This window comes from Gadus morhua, chromosome 22 (genome assembly GCF_902167405.1).
Source record: "Gadus morhua chromosome 22, gadMor3.0, whole genome shotgun sequence".
Taxonomy (NCBI): Eukaryota; Metazoa; Chordata; class Actinopteri; order Gadiformes; family Gadidae; genus Gadus; species Gadus morhua.
In genome coordinates, this window is record NC_044069.1 from 12,290,129 (window position 1) to 12,312,027 (window position 21,899).

Below are 21,899 nucleotides of genomic sequence, written 5' to 3' on the forward strand. Positions count from 1 at the left end.
GATGCTGTGTGGGATATTTTGTTTAAATGGAAACCATGCTTTTGTGTATTAGCTGCCCAAATAAATGCTGCTGTTATGTGTCAAACGTTTCTTTTTAAATGGTTTTTTACTTTTATGCTTTGATATTCTTTAATCATTGGGGGAGATGGGATAAAATAACGTACAAAATACCTAAAGCATTTGCGATACAAAAAGTCTACTATCAGTCAGTCATCATTAATTGGCCTAGTGTGGGTACACCGGAAACTGACACTGTTTTTCATGCTTCAAGGCACTAACCCTGAATAGCACTAGTCCTCTAAACAAGGGGTGCCCAACCAGTCGATCACGGTCTACCAGTAGACTGCCGACAGATCCCAAGTCGACCGCGAGGGGTGTAGAAGATTTTTTTTTTTTTTTTTTTGAGGGGGCCAAGCAGAATATGACCCAATAAACTAATTTAGGTGGAAAGGCATTATTGGTTAGGTGGCTATTTGATGACCGTCTCAGTGATTTCACTTACAATGAAAGCTATTGGCAAATTGTTATCACAATGAAAACACATTGAAGTTGCTTTCTAAGGGCTGGAATGGACTTGTTGCTAACAACGCATCCGCCTACGGATCAGGGATGCCATATGCATTCTGCGATCGTTTGGTGCGTTGATCGTCCATGTCGTCGCAAGGTAACACGACGAGGTAAAGGAAAGGTAACAACACTTCCAAAAAAAGTGTTTATCCTTCACGTTACGGTCAAGATTAGGCCTAAGTCCAAAGACACACCTACAACTACCCACTTATCAGTAAGTTATTCTTCGTGATAAACAGGTAATTCAAAGGGTTTCATACGTCACTCAATGCTATAAAACCAACTGTGTTTCCGTGATCCTTCTACAGTCTCCACCCCACATTTCTAGATCTCAAACTACAGAGCAGCTGAGCGGCCGTGAAGCAGGAGCCATGGCAGACATTCAGAAGACAGTGGTCAAGGTGCTGATCTGTGTGGAGAAGGTCACGTCCTTTGCCTCCTCCGTCGACCCCATCTGCGGCATCATCTTCCCCCTGGTGAGGCTGCTGCGCAAGGGCCTCCAGGAGGACGAGGAGGCCCACGCCCTGGAAAAGGACTTCCAGGCACTGCACTGCAAGATTGGGAGCATCTCGGCCAAGAACCGGCAGTGCCTGCCGCAGATCCGGATGGACGAGGTCATCGAAACCTACGTCAAGCACGAGGAGTTCATCAAGCACCAGTACAAGGCCTTCGGCGACATGGTGACCCGGGTGAAGAAGAACCCGGACGCCGCCGACCAATACATGAGCACCTTCAAGAGGACCTATGAGCATGACAAGGCGGACCTGGGCCTGAAGGTCCACTACGATGGTGTGATGGGGGAAGGCTCCGTGTTCGCCCAGCCCCTCCTGCTGGTGTACTTGGAGCACTGCGGACGCGACCGCACCGTGATGGAGCACCGCTGCTCCGACCTGCGCCTCCTCTTCCACATGGGCCTCATCGCGCTCATGGCCTACACGGCGGTGACGGAGGACGACGAGGAGGAGGTGGCCCAGAAGTGGAAAAAGAGGATGGAGGAGATCCAGAGCAAGATGGAGGAGGTTCTGAGTCAATGCAAGGAGGCGAGCCCGCCCTAGGTTCTGGGAGGGGAGGACGGAGGGGAGATGGGAGATTGGTGGTGGGAGGTTGGGAGGGTGGGAGGGAGGAGGGGTGGTGGAGGGAAACAATATTGTCCATTTCAATATGGAAGCACTTCAGGTGGGGTGGGGTCACTTTACTCCCTGAATCCACTCTCGACCAATCCAAAGATATTGAATCATGCCGGGAATATTTTAGAGATTTATTTGTTTAGTCAGGATGCCTGCCATATATTCTAATGTTTTTGCTATCTTGGTTGACACATCGATGCTGTGTGGGATATTTTGTTTAAATGGAGATTTTTGCATTAGCTGCCTAAATAAACGCTGCTGTTATGTGTCAAATGTTTCTTTTTAAAGTTTTTTACTTTTACGCTTTGATATTCTTTAATCATTGCGGGAGATGGGAGGTTTAAAAACTCTGAACGGCACACCTTCACAGCACGTATTTAATAACAGTAGAATTGTTGATGGCTCTTAAAATAGATAATGTACAACATACCTATAGCATTTGCGCTATAAAAAGTATATTATCAGTCAGTCATCAGATAGATTGTGCCAAGTCTGTGTACACCGGCAGAAGTATAGATATTTTAATTTAACTCAGGTTTTTCCTACTTTAAGGAGCTAACCCAGAATAGACATGCAGCAAAAACAAGGACAACTAAGCTAATAAAGGTATATCTAACCATTTCACAATGTACCCGTAAAAATATAGACATAATTGATGCAACGCTGCAGAATGCAAAGAAGGTTGAATGAATATATGATTAAAAGGTTTCTTTATACACATGAGGCAGATCGAAATGACAGTTTATGCATAATCCATTTATACAATATAGGCCTACAGTACATACAGCGTACTTAGGTTTATATTGGTCAATGATATATTGGTCAAAAACGGTTTAAACTAGGAAATATAATTAATAATTTGTAATTTGTATAATTTGCGAAATGCAATATGTCCACCCCGCCGCCAGAGTAGGCTGTTATCAACACGAACACCCAACCGGACCCTCTTCAGTTTCCTTCTCCGTTCTGTCGGCAACACATTGAGCGATGAAGGCCTTTAGGCATACAAGAATAGTATAGTTTTTGGAGTAAAGTAAGGTCGATGGCGTCGTTTAACAATGGAATATATATTGAAATTATCTTTCGACTATCTTGTCCTGCATACCTTTGAGAATACACAACTTATAGGTAAGATGAAGGTGTTTATTTTTGGAAAGCGACCAGAGTCTGTTGACTGTTGTCCATGATGCAGCTCATTCGTTTATGAAAGCCTATGATATGATTCAACATAAGGACATCTTTCCAGACGAAAGTACAGACTTTTCTTTAGTTTATCTCGATATGTTAAACTTTGCGTTTAACTGTTGATGAAAATCAACAGGGCGATTAGTTTCCGGGGCGTGACTTAAGTACGAATAAACAATTCAGATCTGTTATAAAAATAGTTACATTTTTATTGTGCGGGGATAAAAGTCAACTTATTTCCCTATTAACGATATGGCTATATCGATTTCAGTTGTAAAATATAAGCTTTTTTACCTTTCCATCTATTTCTACGACCTGCTTCATAGTGATTCTCCTGTGTTGTTGCGATCAACATATGTGGGGATACGCGTTATGTCGTTCCTTTACTTATCTATCTCCTTTTCATCCACACATTTCTTGTTTCAGACATGCGCCTCCCTAGTCATTAATCGCTGTATAGGATGTACACAAGGCCCTGAGGTGAAGGCTACACCATGGGCAACCAGGACAACCTTGAAGAGGTGTTCGTTGCAGTCATTCGCCCGAAGAATCAAGTCAGCTTAAGTTCAAAGGAATACAGAGCAAAGTCATATGAGGTAAATTCACTGTTTCATCAGAGGGCATGCAGTTATAGAATATAAGTGAAGTCAGAAATGCCAACCCTAGATTGAATTATTCCAATAAGTGACTTGAATTAATGCTATCGTTTGAATTAATAATTAATGAAACTATAGAATTCATGTGTGCCTAATATTCCAGCTTGGCAGGAAGGAAAATAATGGAAGCAAATTCATCTTGACACGTATTTCATAAATCATCTGTTTCTCAAAGCAATTACGTACCAAATCCATATACAAAAACCTTAGAATAATACTGCAGTAGCAGTCTCCCAACTTCAAGGTAGCAGGCTGTGGCTTGACCTACCTCCGTGTTGTGTTATGTTCTTGTAAAGATCCTGTTGATAGAAGTACCACTGGAGGGGAAAGAAAAGAAGAGAAAGAAAGTTCTTCTAGCAGCAAAGATCCCTGCCGGGGGAGACAGAACAAGATCTATTTTGAATTATGTAGATGAGATGACCAAGACCATATCCAATAACCAAGGCCTCATAGGTGAGTTGGGTCCGATATAATCTTGGATCAAGCAGTCCCACTATGCTATAGCAGAGCTCATAGTGGGGATACCGCTCAGAGCATGTGCCGGAAACCAAAAACTGTAAAGATATTGGAGTAAAGATAACCAATTTGCAGCAGTTTCATTTCTTGTTTATATTCATTGACTCAATACAGGGAAGCGTGTGGTGCACATGAAGAAATTCACCCTCAATTCTGACAATGAAGGCAAAGAGGTCTCCCTCTTTATCGTGCCACTCGGTGTCAAAGGTAAGCGCCCAGCCCCCCCAATCCTCCCTGTCCCACATCTGATTTCACAGCAGTACTCTTATTCCAATTTGTGTGTGTGTGTGTGTGTGTGTGTGTGTGTGTGTGTGTGTGTGTGTGTGTGTGTGTGTGTGTGTGTGTGTGTGTGTGTGTGTGTGTGTGTGTGTGTGTGTGTGTGTGTGTGTGCGCAGACAACAGCAAGCCCTGCTACACGGCGGGGAGCCCCAGCTTCTACTGCCTTCAGGACATGATGAGGGTGTGCAGTGAGACCAGTGCCCACTTCTCCTCAGTCACCTCCAGGATGCTGCTGGCCTTAGACAAGTAATAATAATAATACATTTAATTTAGAGGCGCCTTTCAAGACACCCAAGGTCACCTTACAGAGCATATAGTCATCATACATTTTTTTTAAAAAACAAACAAGACATTGTGTAAAAATAAATAAACATAAGCAATAAGAAATAAATAAAACAAAAACAAGTATGCACCTCCTCCGCAGCGACCATTGAGCCAACGCTGAGAGACAGACCAGAGCAGTTCACGGGATGGGTTTGAAGCCCCTTTCACACATAACTGTTGTTGTCCAGGGCCAATGTTCTTGTCATGTTTTTATCCAACTAATTTATGAGACGATTTATGCTTTTTAGTGACTACAAAGACAATACATTAAAGGGGACCTAAAAATGGCATGCTAAGAATGTTTATAACAACCTAAAACTGAAATGCTTTCAGCTCAGTTATAAAGAAATGTTGTGTGTTAGGTATTTTATGACGAAGGACAACCCCTTTTTGTGCTGCATCCCACTCTTATAACTTGGACGCCCCCATTGTTAATATGGCGGCCATGCAAATCGTGTACAGTCAATCACGCCATTGATAGACTGGTAGACACCTCAGGAACGCTGATATAGGGTTAGGATACATAGACAAAGCCCTAGGGCGCACATAACAACATGGTGGTACGATGAATCCAGGGTGCCGTCTCTTTCAACGACATCTTGAAGAAAGACGCCATTGACTCTCGGATTGATTGAGGAACAGGTGCAGTTTTTTCTTCTTTTAATACTCAAACTCATGACCGTTGCCCTCCTAGATGGCTGGCGGAGCAGCACACCGTACCCCACGCCATCCCGGCCACCACTGTTCCGGCCGGCGCCGGTGGAGAGGGTGAAGACGACAGTCAGCAACCCGGCGTACGCCAGCGGGCCTGAGCGCGGGCCCAGCGAGGAGGAGGGGCTGCACATGGGCTACACCGCCCTGGAGGTCCGCAGCAAGATGATGTCGCTGGAGAAGGCGGACGTGTGCGTGTTGAACCCGCTCTACGGCTCGGACCTGCAGTACACCAACCGGGTGAGGGGGGGGGGGACGGGGACGCAACAGAGGTTTACAGGCACAACGCCGGCTTGGTCTAGGCTAGTCCTGGTCTCCTGGTTTAGGCTCACAGTAGACCCAAGTTTACATGGAGCATCGCATGTGATTTTAGGGTTGAAGTTGTTGATGAGGCATTAACCCGGCTGGTGTTGTTGTTCCGCAGTACTTCCTTGTGGATTTTAAACCTGCTCTCTTTGATTTTATTTGTAGGTGGACAAAGTGATCATAAACCCTTACTTTGGACTTGGAGCTCCAGACTACTCCAAAATCCAGATTCCTAAAAGAGAAAAGTGGCAGCATGGACCTAACAGCGTTTCAGAAGACAAGTGAGAAACAAACTCATTTAAAACATGTCTTGTTGTCGGTTTTCTTCAGCCCTGCGAGCAGGAGCAAAATTGAAAATGTTAGACATAGCTTATTATTCTAAATGATTAATTTCTCGTCAACATACAATAATCTTCCCACTGCTTCATTAAGACCCTTATCTTTTTCCTGCTCTAAATCAATATGGCTTCACTGGAGAAAAATGGCGGGAGATTCTCATTGCAAGCTCATGTCTTATTCAAACAAAAACGATTTTACAACGCGTGTTTAATCCTCCAACCACCGTGCTCCTGTCTGTGCTGTAGGGAGCGGCAGTGGGTGGACGACTTCCCCCTCCACCGCAGCGCCTGTGAGGGAGACACTGAGCTGCTCACCAAGCTCCTCGACAGCGGCTTCTCCGTCAAGCAGCTGGACAGCGACCACTGGGCGCCCATCCACTACGCCTGCTGGTCAGTCCTCAACCGGGCTAGGGTTAGGGTTGCACCTGCTGGTCTGTCCTCTTTATCCACCAGGCTGGGCTAGCGTAGCACCTGTAGGTCAGTCCTCTGGCTCCACCAAGCTGGGCTAGCTTGGCACCTGTTGGTCAGTTCTCCGGCTCCACCAAGCTAGGCCAGCTTAGCACCTGTTAGTCAGTCCTCTGGCTCCACCATGCTAGGCTAGCTTAGCACCAGCTGGTCGGTCCTCTGGCTCAACCAGGCTAGGCTAGCGTAGCACCTGCTGGTCTGTCCTCTGGCTCCCAAGGCTAAACTAGCTTAAAACCTGTTGGTCGGTTTTTTGGACTCAAGGGTTGGCTGGACGAGCGTAGCACAACAAACATGTGATGGCTATGTTTTTTTTTTGCATTGTTGTTTTGTCGGAATAAGCACAGGGTTATAAAGGCTTCAAGAAGCAAGCCGTCGCTTATAATTCTAGCATAGTAACAAGCTTCTGGTTGACGTTCTACGGCCATCGTAGTGGTTTACATAAGTGCTCCTAGATGGTCGTCAAGCACATATAACTTAGTCATGCATAGTGGATCACGTTTTCTCACTCATCGTTTGGTGTTCATTCAGGCATGGCAAGGTGGAGGCCACCAGTCTGCTGCTGGAGAAGGGGAAGTGTAACCCCAACCTGCTCAACGGACAGCTCAGCTCCCCGCTGCACTTTGCAGCCCGCGGGGGACACTCTGAGATCGTCAAGCTCCTGCTGCAGCACTCTGAGATAGACCGGGTGAGCAGCACCAAGGACCAGCCGAGGCTTGGGTACCCTGGAGCATCATGGGTGTTTTGAGGAAAATGAAAAAAATAAGCCTTTTTGTTAACATTTTTGGTGCTTTTTACTTTCTTTTGTTTTTTTCAATGACACATGTAGGCTATTCCTTTATGTTATTTACTCTTTTCTGGTTCCCCAGCACATCGAGGACCAGCAGAAGCGCTCCCCCCTGCAGGTGTGTGAGGAGAACAAGCCTTTATGGGGATGGCGTACGAGTACCAGTGTCTGCCGTTCGGCTATTCCCTGGCTCCGCGCACCTTCTCGAAGTGTGTGGAGACAGCGTTGGAACCGCTCAGACGTCAGGGAAAGAGGATTCTCTTCTACCTAGACGATCTGCTTATTCTGAGCAACTCAGAAGAGACCGCGAGAAGGGACACCATGTTGGTGATAAACCATCTCTCCTTCCTGGGTTTTGCCATCAACTGGGAGAAGAGCTCCCTGCTCCCCAGCCGGCAGACAGTCTACTTGGGGCTTTGCCTAGACTCAGCCACCATGACTGCGATGCTTTCGCCTCCTCGGCGAGACGCCATCCTGTCGGCGCTCTCCCGTTTTCACGTTCGCAGAAACGTGACCGCACTGTCCACCATGCGCCTGTTGGGGCTGATGGCAGCTGCCCACCCCGTGGTCCCCCTGGGTCTGCTTTTTATGCGCAGACTCCAGCGGTGGTTTGCTCGCCAACGGTTGGACCCCAGGCGACACAAGCTCAGGTTGCTCCTCGTCCCCCGTTCGGTGTCGCCAGACCTGGAATATTGGTATAGGACCCTCCGCCCTTCTCAAGGGTGTTCCACTGGGCAGGGTGGCGTCCTACGTAGTGGTCTTCACGGACGCCTCGTTGACGGGTTGGGGAGGAACGTGCCTCTCTCACTCGGTCGGAGACGAGTGGCGCACGCCCCCTACAGCACACATAAATGTGTTGGAGCTCGACGCTGTGAGGAAAGTGCTGTTGCATTTTTTTCACCTGGTGCGCGGCCGCCACGTTCTGATCAGGACAGACAGCGTGTCGGCGGCAGCGTACATCAACAGACAGGGGGGAGTCCGCTCCCCTGCTCTCCACCGAAAGGCGGTCGAGCTCTGGCTTTGGGCTCATCAGTATCTCCGCAGTCTGAGAGCCCTGCATATCGTGGGCGCCCAGAACTTTGGGGTGGACCTCATGTCTCGAGGCGGTCCCCGCCGAGACGAGTGGCGGTTACATCCCGACATTGTCAGACTGATCTGGCAGAGGTTCGGGACAGCGCAGGTGGACCTCTTCGCGTCCCGGGAGAACACGCACTGCAGGTGGTGGTTCTCCCTCAGCCCTCGGGATCTTCCCCCGTTGGGGGTAGATGCGTTGGCACACACACCTTGGCCGCGGGCTCTCTTGTATGCGTTTCCCCCGCTCCAGCTGATCCTTCCTCTTCTGGAACGGGTCAGACAGGAGAGACTGTCCCTGATATTAGTGGCCCCGGAGAACCGTTCAGCTCTGTGGTTTCCAGAGCTTGCCGCGCTCTCGCGGTCGGCGCCTTGGCCAGTACCATTCAGGCCGGATGCACTTTCACAGGCCCACGGGACGGTGCACCACCCGCCCGATGTCTCGGGACGGCTGTTGGTTTGGCTCCTGAGAGGTTGATCCTGCAGGGCAAAGGTTTGCCTGAGACGGTTATCAACACTATTCAGAGTGCTCGTGCGCCTTCTACTTCTTCCCTCTATGCGGCAAAGTGGTGCGCCTTCTCTAATTGGTGTGAGACGAACCACGCTGTCCCATCTCAATGCGAGGTGGGAAGCGTGCTTTCGTTTCTGCAAAACTTATTGGAAAAAGGTTTGGCCTTCTCCACTATCAAGGTCTATGCGGCAGCCGTTTCGGCTGGCCATGCAGGATGTGATGGTGGACCGATCTTCAGCCATCCACTGGTCAAGAGATTCTTGCGTGGGGCTAGACGGGTTAGGCCTGTTTCACGCGTGCTTACACCACGCTGGGATCTCCCCACCGTGTTGCGCGGATTGTCCAGGGATCCTTTCGAGCCTCTCTCCCAGGCCCCTTTGGATGCCCTGTCATTTAAGACGGCGCTCTTGTTAGCCTTGGTTTCTGCCAAGCGGGCCGGTGAGCTAACCGCTCTGTCTGTCAGCCCGAGTTGCTTGTTGCTAAACGAGGACAGCTCCTTCGCGTTGCTCAGACCTAATCCTGCGTTCCTCCCGAAGAACATTAATAGTTCTTTTCGGTCGAGGGATATTGTGCTTAAGGCTTTTCACCCCCCGCCTCATTCTAGTGAGGCAGAGGCGGAGTTGCATCTCCTGTGCCCGGTTCGGGCGTTGGCTATGTACGTGAATCGCTCGGCAGCGTTCCGCTCCACACAACAGTTGTTTGTGTGTTATAGCGACGCTAGCAGGGGCCGCGCTCTCTCTAAGCAGCGGTTTTCTCGCTGGGTATGTGAGGGTGTTTGCCTAGCCTACTCTCGGCAGGGCTTGGCGCCACCGTTGGGCGTTAAAGCTCACTCCACACGGAGCGTGGCCGCTTCAACGGCTCTACTCAAGGGCGTTTCGGTGGAAGACATCTGCGCGGCTGCGTCTTGGTCCTCCCCCGGCCCCTTTGTCCGTTTTTACATGTTAGACATGTCCAGGGGCTCACTCGGCAACTCTGTGCTAGAGTCCGGGACCCCTTTTACGGCTTAAGAATATAGACATGTTCTTTAAAGCGGCGTGGTTGGATTTCCTCTCGCCGGCTGGCGAGTTGGTCTTGATTACCAGTCTCTTACTCTCCCACCTTTTTTCAAATGAAAAACAGGCTAGGGGGCTCGCCAATTGTCTGGTGGTTTTGTTTACCAGTGAGGCACTCCCGCCGTTTTCTTCAAATAAGAAACGGCCGAGAGAGTCCCATTATTGGAGAGCCGAATTCCGTAGCTCCGCCCCCGGTGGTAGCGGACCTAATGGAAACCGTGTTGCTCTGGTTTTCTTTTCCTTTTCATGGGTTCCATGAAGCACGGAGGTTGGGAGGGAGGAGGTGTGGGGGGAGGGAAACAATATTGTCCATGTCAATATGGAAGCACTTCAGGTGGGGTGGGGACACTTTACTCCCTGATTCCACTCTCGACCAATCCAAAGATATTTAATCATGCCGGGAATATTTTAGAGATTTATTTGTTTAGTCAGGATGCCTTCCATATATTCTAATGTTTTTGTTATTTTGGTTGACACACCGATGCTGTGTGAGATATTTTGTTTAAATGGAGACCATGCTTTTGTGTATTAGCTAAATAAATGCTGCTGTTATGCGTCAAATGTTTCTTTTTAAAAGGTTTTTTACTTTTATGCTTTTTAGGGTGGCAGTTGCCACCCCATGCCACCCCAGTAGATCCGCCCCTGGGTGGCTATTTGATGACCGTCTCAGTGATTTCACTTACAATGAAAGCTATTGGCAAATGGTTATCACAATGAAAACACATTGAAGTTGCTTTCTAAGGGCTGGAATGGACTTGTTGCTAACAACGCATCCGCCTACAGATCAGGGATGCCATACGCATTCTGCGATCGTTTGGTGCGTTGATCGTCCATGTCGTCGCAAGGTAACACGACGAGGTAAAGGAAAGGTAACAACACTTCCAAAAAATGTGTTTATCCTTCACGTTACGGTCAAGATTAGGCCTAAGTCCAAAGACACACCTACAACTACCCACTTTTCAGTAAGTTATTCTTCGTGATAAACAGGTAATTCAAAGGGTTTCATGCGTCACTCAATGCTATAAAAGCAACTGTGTTTCCGTGATCCTTCTACAGTCTCCACCCCACATTTCTAGATCTCAAACTACAGAGCAGCTGAGCGGCCGTGAAGCAGGAGCCATGGCAGACACTCGGAAGACAGTGGTCAAGGTGCTGATCTGTGTGGAGAAGGTCACGTCCTTCGCCTCCTCCGTCGACCCCATCTGCGGCATGATCTACCCCCTGGTGAGGTTTCTGCGCAAGGGCCTCCAGGAGGACGAGGAGGCCCACGCCCTGGAAAAGGACTTCCAGGCACTGCACTGCAAGATTGGGAGCATCTCGGCCAAGAACGGGCAGTGCCTGCCGCAGATCCGGATGGACGAGGTCTACGAAACCTACGGCAAGCACGAGGGGTTCATCAAGCACCAGTACAAGGCCTTCGGCGAGATGGTGACCGGGGTGAAGAAGAACCCGGACGCCGCCGACCACCACATGAGCACCTTCAAAGGGGTCTATGAGCATTTCAAGGCAGACCTGGGCCTGGACATCTACTACCGTGGTGTGATGGGGGAAGGCTCCGTGTTCGGCCGGCCCCTCCTGCTGGTGTACTTGGAGCACTGCGGACACGACCGCACCGTGATGGAGCACCGCTGCTCCGACCTGCGCCTCCTCTTCCACATGGGCCTCATCGCGCTCATGGCCTACACGGCGGTGACGGAGGACGACGAGGAGTATGTGGCCCAGAAGTGGAAAAAGAGGATGGCGGAGATCCAGAGCAAGATGGAGGAGGTGCTGAGTCAATGCAAGGAGGAGAGCCCGCCCTAGGTTCTGGGAGGGGAGATGGGAGATTGGTGGTATGGAGGGTGGCGAGATTGGGAGGGAGGATGGGTGGTGGAGGGAAACAATATTGTCCATGTCAATATGGAAGCACTTCAGGTGGGGTGGGGTCACTTTACTCCCTGAATCCACTCTCGACCAATTCAAAGATATTTAATCATGCCGGGAATATTTAAGAGATTTATTTGAATCGTCAGGATGCCTGCCATATATTCTAATGTTTTTATTATTTTGGTTGACACATCGATGCTGTGTGGGATATTTTGTTTAAATGGAGACCATGCTTTTGTGTATTAGCTGCCTAAATAAATGCTGCTGTTATGCATCAAATGTTTCTTTTTAAAAGGTTTTTTACTTTTATGCTTTGATATTCTTTAATCATTTGGGGAGATGGGATAAAATAACGTACAAAATACCTATAGCATTTGCGCTATAAAAAGTCTACTATCAGTCAGTCATCATTAATTGGCCTAGTGTGGGTACACCGGAAACTTACTCTGTTTTTCATGCTTCAAGGCACTAACCCTGAATAGATATATAGCTAACACAAGGACAAGTAAGCTATACAAAGGTAATTCTAAACATTTTACAATTTACAGATATAAATATAGATATAGTTGTTGCAAAACTGCAGAGAGCAAAGATTCTGGAATGAATATGGAATGATTAACAGGTTTTTGTTATATGCATGAGGTAGATGGAAATGACAGTTTATGCAATACAATAAAAGGCCAACAGCAGTGGATGGCAACTGACGGCCCGCGGGCCATAAATGGCCTGCCTGACATATCTGGTCCGCCAGATTGTTCAGAAGTTATATGCCTCATCCTTATTGTCCAACCGCTTATCAGGGATCGGGTCACGGGGGCAGCATCTCCAGAAGGGGGCCCCAGACTTCCCCTTCCCGGGCCACATCGACCAACTCTGGCAAGGGGATACCGAGGCGTTCCAAGGCCAGTGTTGAGATATGATCTCTCCACCTAGTCCTGGGTCTTCCCCGGGGTCTCCTCCCCACTGCTCGTACCTTGAACACCTCCCTTGGGAGGCGCCCAGTGGGCATCCTTACCTGATGCCTGAACCACCTCAACCGTCTCCCTTCTAAGCAGAGGAGCGGCTCTATTCTGAGTTCCTCACGGTTGGCTGAGCTTCTCATGTGTCTAAGGGAGGCGACAGCCACCCTCCTGAGAAAACCCATCTCGGCCAATTGTACCCGCGATCTCGTCCTTTCGGTCATAAACCACCCTTCATGACCACAGGTGAGGGTAGGAACGAAGATCAACTGGTAGATCGAGTAGGCCTAAAACACGACATAAGCCAAACCCACAACATACTTTTCATGAAGTTATTTTTCCTGAGAAACAGGACAGGTATCTGGTGATTAAGATTATATGAATGGATACAAAGAGTTTCATTCTGTGTAAGTGGGTGTGATCACAGTGTGTTGGCCCAAACATTTGTTTTATGTTGCGGGGAATTAAGATGTAAGTGGAGACGTGAACAGATGGTGGACTTACAGACTCCTCTTACATACATATTGATGCGTCTCATCAAAACAAATAATTGTAAGAGCACTGCTATCTGACCATATTTAATAATGCAATGTGGTTATGTCTATAAAAGGAGAAATCAAATACAAAAAATTAGTTTATCCTTCACGTTACTGTCAAGAATAGGCCTAAAATAATACAAAATACAACTTTATTAATCCCCCGTAGGAGAAATTTGTTTGTTGCAAAAACAGCCCAGACACAAACACAATCATCAGGCACTGTTGAACAGCCAAATGGCTGCCGGCACATAGGAGCACCTGAAGCGCTCCGTCTTGCACCTGGGGAACATGAACCTGTGGCTGAAGGTGCTCCTCATCTGCCACAGCTCAGCATGGAGGGGATGGGAGGGGTTGCCAAGGATGGACTTCAATTTGTCCCTCATCCTCCTCTCCACCACCACCTCCAGACTGTCCAGCTCTAGTCCCACAACAGAGCTGGCTTTCCTAACCAGCTTGTTGAGTCTGTTTGACTCCCCATCCTTGATGCCTCCTCCCCAGCACGCCCCAGCGAAGAACAGCGTGCTGGCTACCACAGACAGATAAAATGTCCTTAGCAGCCGGCCACACACGTCAAACGACCTGAGCCTCCTGAGGAAGAAGAGTGTGCTCTGACTCTTCCGGTAGAGGGCCTCTGTGTTGTCAGACCAGTCCAGTTTATTGTTGATGTGTACTCCAAGGAACTTATACAAATCCACCGTCTCAATTTCAACCCCCTGGATGGTAATAGGGGTTGGGGGCTTCCTCTTCCGGCGGAAGTCCACCACCAGCTCCTTGGTCTTGCCGATGTTGAGTTTGAGGTGGTACTCCTCAGACCATCTGACGAAGTCCTCCACCACACCTCTGTACTCGTCCTCCCTGTCCTCACTGATGCAGCCCACGATGGAGGAGTCATCTGAGAATTTCTGGAGATGGCAGTTTCCAGATTTGAAGCTGAAGTCAGAGGTGTAGATGGTAAAGAGGAACGGTGAAAGTACTGTTCCTTGGGGTGCGCCAGTGTTGCTCATCACCACATCTGACAGGCTGCTCTGCAGCCGCACGTACTGCGGCCTGCTGGAAAGGTAGTCACCAATCCAGGCCACCATGTCGGGGTGTACCTGCATTGCTGAGAGCTTCTTCTCAAGCAGGGGAGGCTGGATGGTGTTAAACGCACTGGAGAAGTCGAAGAACATGACTCTCACTGAGCTCCCCGGCTTCTCCAGGAGTGAGTAAGTCCTGTGCAGCAGGTAAATGATGACGTCGTCCACACTGAGTTGGGCCTGGTACGCGAACTGCAGTGGGTCCATGGAGTCACACACCTGGGGCCTGAGGTGCTGTAGAACCAGTCTTTCGAAGGTCTTCATGATGTGCGAGATCAGCACCATTGGCCTGTAGTCGTTGGGAGAGCTAGGACGAGCTATCTTAGGCACCGGAACAATGCAGGAGGTCTTCCACAACTGGGGAACCTTCTTTAGCCTCAGGGAGAGGTTGAAGAGGTGTTGGAACACTCCAGCAAGCTGTTCGGCACACGCTTTAAGCACCTTGGGATTGATGTTGTCCGGACCCATTGCCTTATTCCTCTGGAGCTTAGATAGCTCCCGCCTCACCTGGCTTGATGTGATGAAAAGACTGGTAGCAAGGGGGAGTGGAGGGGGAAAGGGAGGGGGAGGCACCAAGGCACACCAACTACCCACTTTTCGTTTTGTTATTTTTTCTGATAAACAGCATATGTATCTTGTGATTAAGATCATGGAAATGAATGGATACAAAGGGTTTCATGTGTCATTCAATGTTATATAAAACCAACTGTGTTTCTGTCTACAGTCTCCACAGCAAATTTCTAGTTGCACGGAGCAGCCAAGTTGCTGAGAACAGGCAGCCAAGTTCCTGAGAACAGGTTTACTTCCTGTTTGATTGGCTGTCCCGGCCAAGCAGTTTTGAATTTGAAAAATCCATTCAATAAGTCAAGCATGGCCTGAAGATCATCTGTGCCAAGTTTCGAGATGTTTCTGATGGGGGATGCATTTTGAAGGATTTTGACATAAACCAAGGTGGCGGAAAATCCATAATGGCGCAAAACGACAATTGGCTTGGACCAAGCATTCCAATGATACTGTGTTTGTGAATATTGGTAGACTGGGTAGCCCCGCCCATTCTGCCAGCGATTTGAGTTTGCCCTGCAAAAGGGTTTGGAGAAGAGCAATACATTTTTTTCTGCTTCCGATACGTTTTCGCCGGAGCCAATCACCAAGTTGGCTTTTCCCCTTTGCACGATGTTGGCTGGTTTAAAACGATGATGACAGGGAAGCAACGACAAGCAGCCAATCGCATACCGAGCAGCAATGAGGGGGCCAAGCAGAATATGACTCCATAAACTAATTTTGGTGGAAAGACATAATTGGTTAGGTGGCTATTTGATGACCGTCTCAGTAATTTCACTTACAATGAAAGCTATTGGCAAATGGTTATCAAAATGAAAATACATTGAAGTTGCTTTCTAAGGGCTGGAATGGACTTGTTGCTAACAATGCATCCGCCTACGGATCAGGGATGTCATACGCATTCTGCGATCGTTTGGTGCGTTGATCTTGCACGTCGTCGCAAGATAACACGACGAGGTAAAAGGAAGGTAACAACACTTCCAAAAAATTTGTTTATCCTTCACGTTACGGTCAAGATTAGGCCTAAGTCACGTCCTTCGCCTCCTCCGTCGACCCCATCTGCGGCATCATCTCCCCTCTGGTGGGGCTGCTGCACAAGGGCCACCAGGAGGACGAGGCCAACGTCCTGGACAAGGACTTCCAGGCGCTGCACTGCAAGATGGAGGACATCTCGGCCAAGAACCGGCAGTGCCTGCAGAAGATCCGGATCGACGAGGTCAACGAAACCTACGGCAAGTACGAGGAGTTCATCAAGCACCAGTACGCCGCCTTCGGCAACATGGTGACCCAGGTGAAGAAGGACCCGGACGCCGCCGACCACCACATGAGCACCTTCGAGAGGATCTACGAGCGGGACAAGGCGGACATGAGCCTGGACGTCTACTACCGTGGTGTGATGGGGAAGGGCTCCGTGTTCGGCCGGCCCCTCCTGCTGGTGTACTTGGAGCACTGCGGGTGCAACCGCACCGTGATGGAGCACCGCTGCTCCCACCTGCGCCTCCTCTTCCACATGGGCCTCATCGCGCTCATGGCCTACACGGCGGTGACGGAGGATGACGAGGAGGAGGTGGCCCAGAAGTGGGCCAAGAGGGTGCAGGAGATCCAGAGCAAGATGGAGGAGGTGCTGAGTCATTGCAAGGAGGAGAGCCCGCCCTAGGTTCTGGGAGGGGAGGTCGGAGGGGAGATGGGAGATTGGTGGTGGGAGGTCGGAGGGGTGGGGGGAGGGGTGGGGGGAGGGATACGATATTGTCCATGTCAACATGGAAGCACTTCAGGTGGGGTGGGGTCACTTTACTCCCTGAATCCACTCTCGACCAATTCAAAGATATTTAATCATGCCGGGAATATTTTGGAGATTTATTTGTATAGTCAGGATGCCTGCCATATATTCTAATGTTTTTATTATTTTGGTTGACACATCGATGCTGTGTGGGATATTTTGTTTAAATGGAGACCATACTTTTGTGTATTAGCTGCCTAAATAAATGCTGCTGTTATGCATCAAATGTTTCTTTTTAAAAGGTTTTTTACTTTTATGCTTTGATATTCTTTAATCATTTGGGGAGATGGGATAAAATAACGTACAAAATACCTATAGCATTTGCGCTATAAAAAGTCTACTATCAGTCAGTCATCATTAATTGGCCTAGTGTGGGTACACCGGAAACTTACTCTGTTTTTCATGCTTCAAGGCACTAACCCTGAATAGATATATAGCTAACACAAGGACAAGTAAGCTATACAAAGGTAATTCTAAACATTTTACAATTTACAGATATAAATATAGATATAGTTGTTGCAAAACTGCAGAGAGCAAAGATTCTGGAATGAATATGGAATGATTAACAGGTTTTTGTTATATGCATGAGGTAGATGGAAATGACAGTTTATGCAATACAATAAAAGGCCAACAGCAGTGGATGGCAACTGACGGCCCGCGGGCCATAAATGGCCTGCCTGACATATCTGGTCCGCCAGATTGTTCAGAAGTTATATGCCTCATCCTTATTGTCCAACCGCTTATCAGGGATCGGGTCACGGGGGCAGCAGCTCCAGAAGGGGGCCCCAGACTTCCCCTTCCCGGGCCACATCGACCAACTCTGGCAAGGGGATACCGAGGCGTTCCAAGGCCAGTGTTGAGATATGATCTCTCCACCTAGTCCTGGGTCTTCCCCGGGGTCTCCTCCCCACTGCTCGTACCTTGAACACCTCCCTTGGGAGGCGCCCAGTGGGCATCCTTACCTGATGCCTGAACCACCTCAACCGTCTCCCTTCTAAGCAGAGGAGAGGCTCTATTCTGAGTTCCTCACGGTTGGCTGAGCTTCTCATGTGTCTAAGGGAGGCGACAGCCACCCTCCTGAGAAAACCCATCTCGGCCAATTGTACCCGCGATCTCGTCCTTTCGGTCATAAACCACCCTTCATGACCACAGGTGAGGGTAGTAACGAAGATCAACTGGTAGATCGAGTAGGCCTAAAACACGACATAAGCCAAACCCACAACATACTTTTCATGAAGTTATTTTTCCTGAGAAACAGGACAGGTATCTGGTGATTAAGATTATATGAATGGATACAAAGAGTTTCATTCTGTGTAAGTGGGTGTGATCACAGTGTGTTGGCCCAAACATTTGTTTTATGTTGCGGGGAATTAAGATGTAAGTGGAGACGTGAACAGATGGTGGACTTACAGACTCCTCTTACATACATATTGATGCGTCTCATCAAAACAAATAATTGTAAGAGCACTGCTATCTGACCATATTTAATAATGCAATGTGGTTATGTCTATAAAAGGAGAAATCAAATACAAAAAATTAGTTTATCCTTCACGTTACTGTCAAGAATAGGCCTAAAATAATACAAAATACAACTTTATTAATCCCCCGTAGGAGAAATTTGTTTGTTGCAAAAACAGCCCAGACACAAACACAATCATCAGGCACTGTTGAACAGCCAAATGGCTGCCGGCACATAGGAGCACCTGAAGCGCTCCGTCTTGCACCTGGGGAACATGAACCTGTGGCTGAAGGTGCTCCTCATCTGCCACAGCTCAGCATGGAGGGGATGGGAGGGGTTGCCAAGGATGGACTTCAATTTGTCCCTCATCCTCCTCTCCACCACCACCTCCAGACTGTCCAGCTCTAGTCCCACAACAGAGCTGGCTTTCCTAACCAGGTTGTTGAGTCTGTTTGACTCCCCATCCTTGATGCCTCCTCCCCAGCACGCCCCAGCGAAGAACAGCGTGCTGGCTACCACAGACAGATAAAATGTCCTTAGCAGCCGGCCACACACGTCAAACGACCTGAGCCTCCTGAGGAAGAAGAGTGTGCTCTGACTCTTCCGGTAGAGGGCCTCTGTGTTGTCAGACCAGTCCAGTTTATTGTTGATGTGTACTCCAAGGAACTTATACAAATCCACCGTCTCAATTTCAACCCCCTGGATGGTAATAGGGGTTGGGGGCTTCCTCTTCCGGCGGAAGTCCACCACCAGCTCCTTGGTCTTGCCGATGTTGAGTTTGAGGTGGTACTCCTCAGACCATCTGACGAAGTCCTCCACCACACCTCTGTACTCGTCCTCCCTGTCCTCACTGATGCAGCCCACGATGGAGGAGTCATCTGAGAATTTCTGGAGATGGCAGTTTCCAGATTTGAAGCTGAAGTCAGAGGTGTAGATGGTAAAGAGGAACGGTGAAAGTACTGTTCCTTGGGGTGCGCCAGTGTTGCTCATCACCACATCTGACAGGCTGCTCTGCAGCCGCACGTACTGCGGCCTGCTGGAAAGGTAGTCACCAATCCAGGCCACCATGTCGGGGTGTACCTGCATTGCTGAGAGCTTCTTCTCAAGCAGGGGAGGCTGGATGGTGTTAAACGCACTGGAGAAGTCGAAGAACATGACTCTCACTGAGCTCCCCGGCTTCTCCAGGAGTGAGTAAGTCCTGTGCAGCAGGTAAATGATGACGTCGTCCACACTGAGTTGGGCCTGGTACGCGAACTGCAGTGGGTCCATGGAGTCACACACCTGGGGCCTGAGGTGCTGTAGAACCAGTCTTTCGAAGGTCTTCATGATGTGCGAGATCAGCACCATTGGCCTGTAGTCGTTGGGAGAGCTAGGACGAGCTATCTTAGGCACCGGAACAATGCAGGAGGTCTTCCACAACTGGGGAACCTTCTTTAGCCTCAGGGAGAGGTTGAAGAGGTGTTGGAACACTCCAGCAAGCTGTTCGGCACACGCTTTAAGCACCTTGGGATTGATGTTGTCCGGACCCATTGCCTTATTCCTCTGGAGCTTAGATAGCTCCCGCCTCACCTGGCTTGATGTGATGAAAAGACTGGTAGCAAGGGGGAGTGGAGGGGGAAAGGGAGGGGGAGGCACCAAGGCACACCAACTACCCACTTTTCGTTAAGTTATTTTTTCTGATAAACAGCATATGTATCTTGTGATTAAGATCATGGAAATGAATGGATACAAAGGGTTTCATGTGTCATTCAATGTTATATAAAACCAACTGTGTTTCTGTCTACAGTCTCCACAGCAAATTTCTAGTTGCACGGAGCAGCCAAGTTGCTGAGAACAGGCAGCCAAGTTCCTGAGAACAGGTTTACTTCCTGTTTGATTGGCTGTCCCGGCCAAGCAGTTTTGAATTTGAAAAATCCATTCAATAAGTCAAGCATGGCCTGAAGATCATCTGTGCCAAGTTTCGAGATGTTTCTGATGGGGGATGCATTTTGAAGGATTTTGACATAAACCAAGGTGGCGGAAAATCCATAATGGCGCAAAACGACAATTGGCTTGGACCAAGCATTCCAATGATACTGTGTTTGTGAATATTGGTAGACTGGGTAGCCCCGCCCATTCTGCCAGCGATTTGAGTTTGCCCTGCAAAAGGGTTTGGAGAAGAGCAATACATTTTTTTCTGCTTCCGATACGTTTTCGCCGGAGCCAATCACCAAGTTGGCTTTTCCCCTTTGCACGATGTTGGCTGGTTTAAAACGATGATGACAGGGAAGCAACGACAAGCAGCCAATCGCATACCGAGCAGCAATGAGGGGGCCAAGCAGAATATGACTCCATAAACAAATTTTGGTGGAAAGACATAATTGGTTAGGTGGCTATTTGATGACCGTCTCAGTAATTTCACTTACAATGAAAGCTATTGGCGAATGGTTATCAAAATGAAAATACATTGAAGTTGCTTTCTAAGGGCTGGAATGGACTTGTTGCTAACAATGCATCCGCCTACGGATCAGGGATGTCATACGCATTCTGCGATCGTTTGGTGCGTTGATCTTGCACGTCGTCACAAGGTAACACGACGAGGTAAAAGGAAGGTAACAACACTTCCAAAAAATTTGTTTATCCTTCACGTTACGGTCAAGATTAGGCCTAAGTCACGTCCTTCGCCTCCTCCGTCGACCCCATCTGCGGCATCATCTCCCCTCTGGTGGGGCTGCTGCGCAAGGGCCTCCAGGAGGACGAGGCCAACGTCCTGGACAAGGACTTCCAGGCGCTGCACTGCAAGATGGAGGACATCTCGGCCAAGAACCGTCAGTGCCTGCAGAAGATCCGGATCGACGAGGTCAACGAAACCTACGGCAAGTACGAGGAGTTCATCAAGCACCAGTACGCCGCCTTCGGCAACATGGTGACCCAGGTGAAGAAGGACCCGGACGCCGCCGACCACCACATGAGCACCTTCGAGAGGATCTACGAGCGGGACAAGGCGGACATGAGCCTGGACGTCTACTACCGTGGTGTGATGGGGAAGGGCTCCGTGTTCGGCCGGCCCCTCCTGCTGGTGTACTTGGAGCACTGCGGGTGCAACCGCACCGTGATGGAGCACCGCTGCTCCCACCTGCGCCTCCTCTTCCACATGGGCCTCATCGCGCTCATGGCCTACACGGCGGTGACGGAGGACGACGAGGAGGAGGTGGCCCAGAAGTGGGCCAAGAGGGTGCAGGAGATCCAGAGCAAGATGGAGGAGGTGCTGAGTCATTGCAAGGAGGAGAGCCCGCCCTAGGTTCTGGGAGGGGAGGTCGGAGGGGAGATGGGAGATTGGTGGTGGGAGGTCGGAGGGGTGGGGGGAGGGGTGGGGGGAGGGATACGATATTGTCCATGTCAATACGGAAGCACTTCAGGTGGGGTGGGGTCACTTTACTCCCTGAATCCACTCTCGACCAATTCAAAGATATTTAATCATGCCGGGAATATTTTGGAGATTTATTTGTATAGTCAGGATGCCTGCCATATATTCTAATGTTTTTATTATTTTGGTTGACACATCGATGCTGTGTGGGATATTTTGTTTAAATGGAGACCATGCTTTTGTGTATTAGCTGCCTAAATAAATGCTGCTGTTATGCATCAAATGTTTCTTTTTAAAAGGTTTTTTACTTTTATGCTTTGATATTCTTTAATCATTTGGGGAGATGGGATAAAATAACGTACAAAATACCTATAGCATTTGCGCTATAAAAAGTCTACTATCAGTCAGTCATCATTAATTG

The 21,899-nt window shown here is 48.9% G+C and overlaps 4 protein-coding genes and 1 pseudogene across 7 annotated transcripts; all 5 read left to right on the forward strand.

Annotated features, from left to right (window-relative positions):
• The first annotated feature begins 580 nt into the window (after nucleotides 1-580).
• On the forward strand, nucleotides 581-1,650 carry LOC115536228 (protein rapunzel-like). Of its 4 annotated transcripts, none has more exons than XM_030347987.1 (2): nucleotides 581-677; nucleotides 896-1,650. In XM_030347987.1, exons 1-2 carry the CDS (start codon nucleotides 652-654, stop codon nucleotides 1,620-1,622), a joined length of 753 nt encoding a protein of 250 aa, XP_030203847.1. In that variant the 5' UTR covers nucleotides 581-651; the 3' UTR covers nucleotides 1,623-1,650. The 4 variants fall into 4 exon arrangements, with proteins under 4 accessions (XP_030203847.1, XP_030203849.1, XP_030203848.1 ...); XM_030347989.1 differs by having other exon boundaries at nucleotides 583-688; XM_030347988.1 differs by having other exon boundaries at nucleotides 585-677; nucleotides 876-1,650.
• A 978-nt stretch (nucleotides 1,651-2,628) lies between these two features.
• Nucleotides 2,629-11,044, forward strand: LOC115536223 (krev interaction trapped protein 1-like; annotated as a pseudogene).
• LOC115536230 (protein rapunzel) lies at nucleotides 10,116-12,041 on the forward strand. The gene is made up of 2 exons (XM_030347992.1): nucleotides 10,116-10,750; nucleotides 10,949-12,041. Exon 2 carries the CDS (start codon nucleotides 11,012-11,014, stop codon nucleotides 11,693-11,695), a length of 684 nt encoding a protein of 227 aa, XP_030203852.1. The 5' UTR covers nucleotides 10,116-10,750; nucleotides 10,949-11,011; the 3' UTR covers nucleotides 11,696-12,041.
• Nucleotides 12,042-15,782: 3,741 nt separating this feature from the next.
• On the forward strand, nucleotides 15,783-16,550 carry LOC115536067 (protein rapunzel-like). The gene is made up of 2 exons (XM_030347722.1): nucleotides 15,783-15,804; nucleotides 15,922-16,550. The coding sequence occupies exons 1-2, from the start codon at nucleotides 15,783-15,785 to the stop codon at nucleotides 16,548-16,550; spliced, it is 651 nt and encodes a 216-aa protein (XP_030203582.1).
• A 4,094-nt stretch (nucleotides 16,551-20,644) lies between these two features.
• Nucleotides 20,645-21,761, forward strand: LOC115536068 (protein rapunzel-like). Its single transcript, XM_030347723.1, has 2 exons — nucleotides 20,645-20,666; nucleotides 20,784-21,761. The coding sequence occupies exons 1-2, from the start codon at nucleotides 20,645-20,647 to the stop codon at nucleotides 21,410-21,412; spliced, it is 651 nt and encodes a 216-aa protein (XP_030203583.1). The 3' UTR covers nucleotides 21,413-21,761.
• Nucleotides 21,762-21,899: the final 138 nt, after the last annotated feature.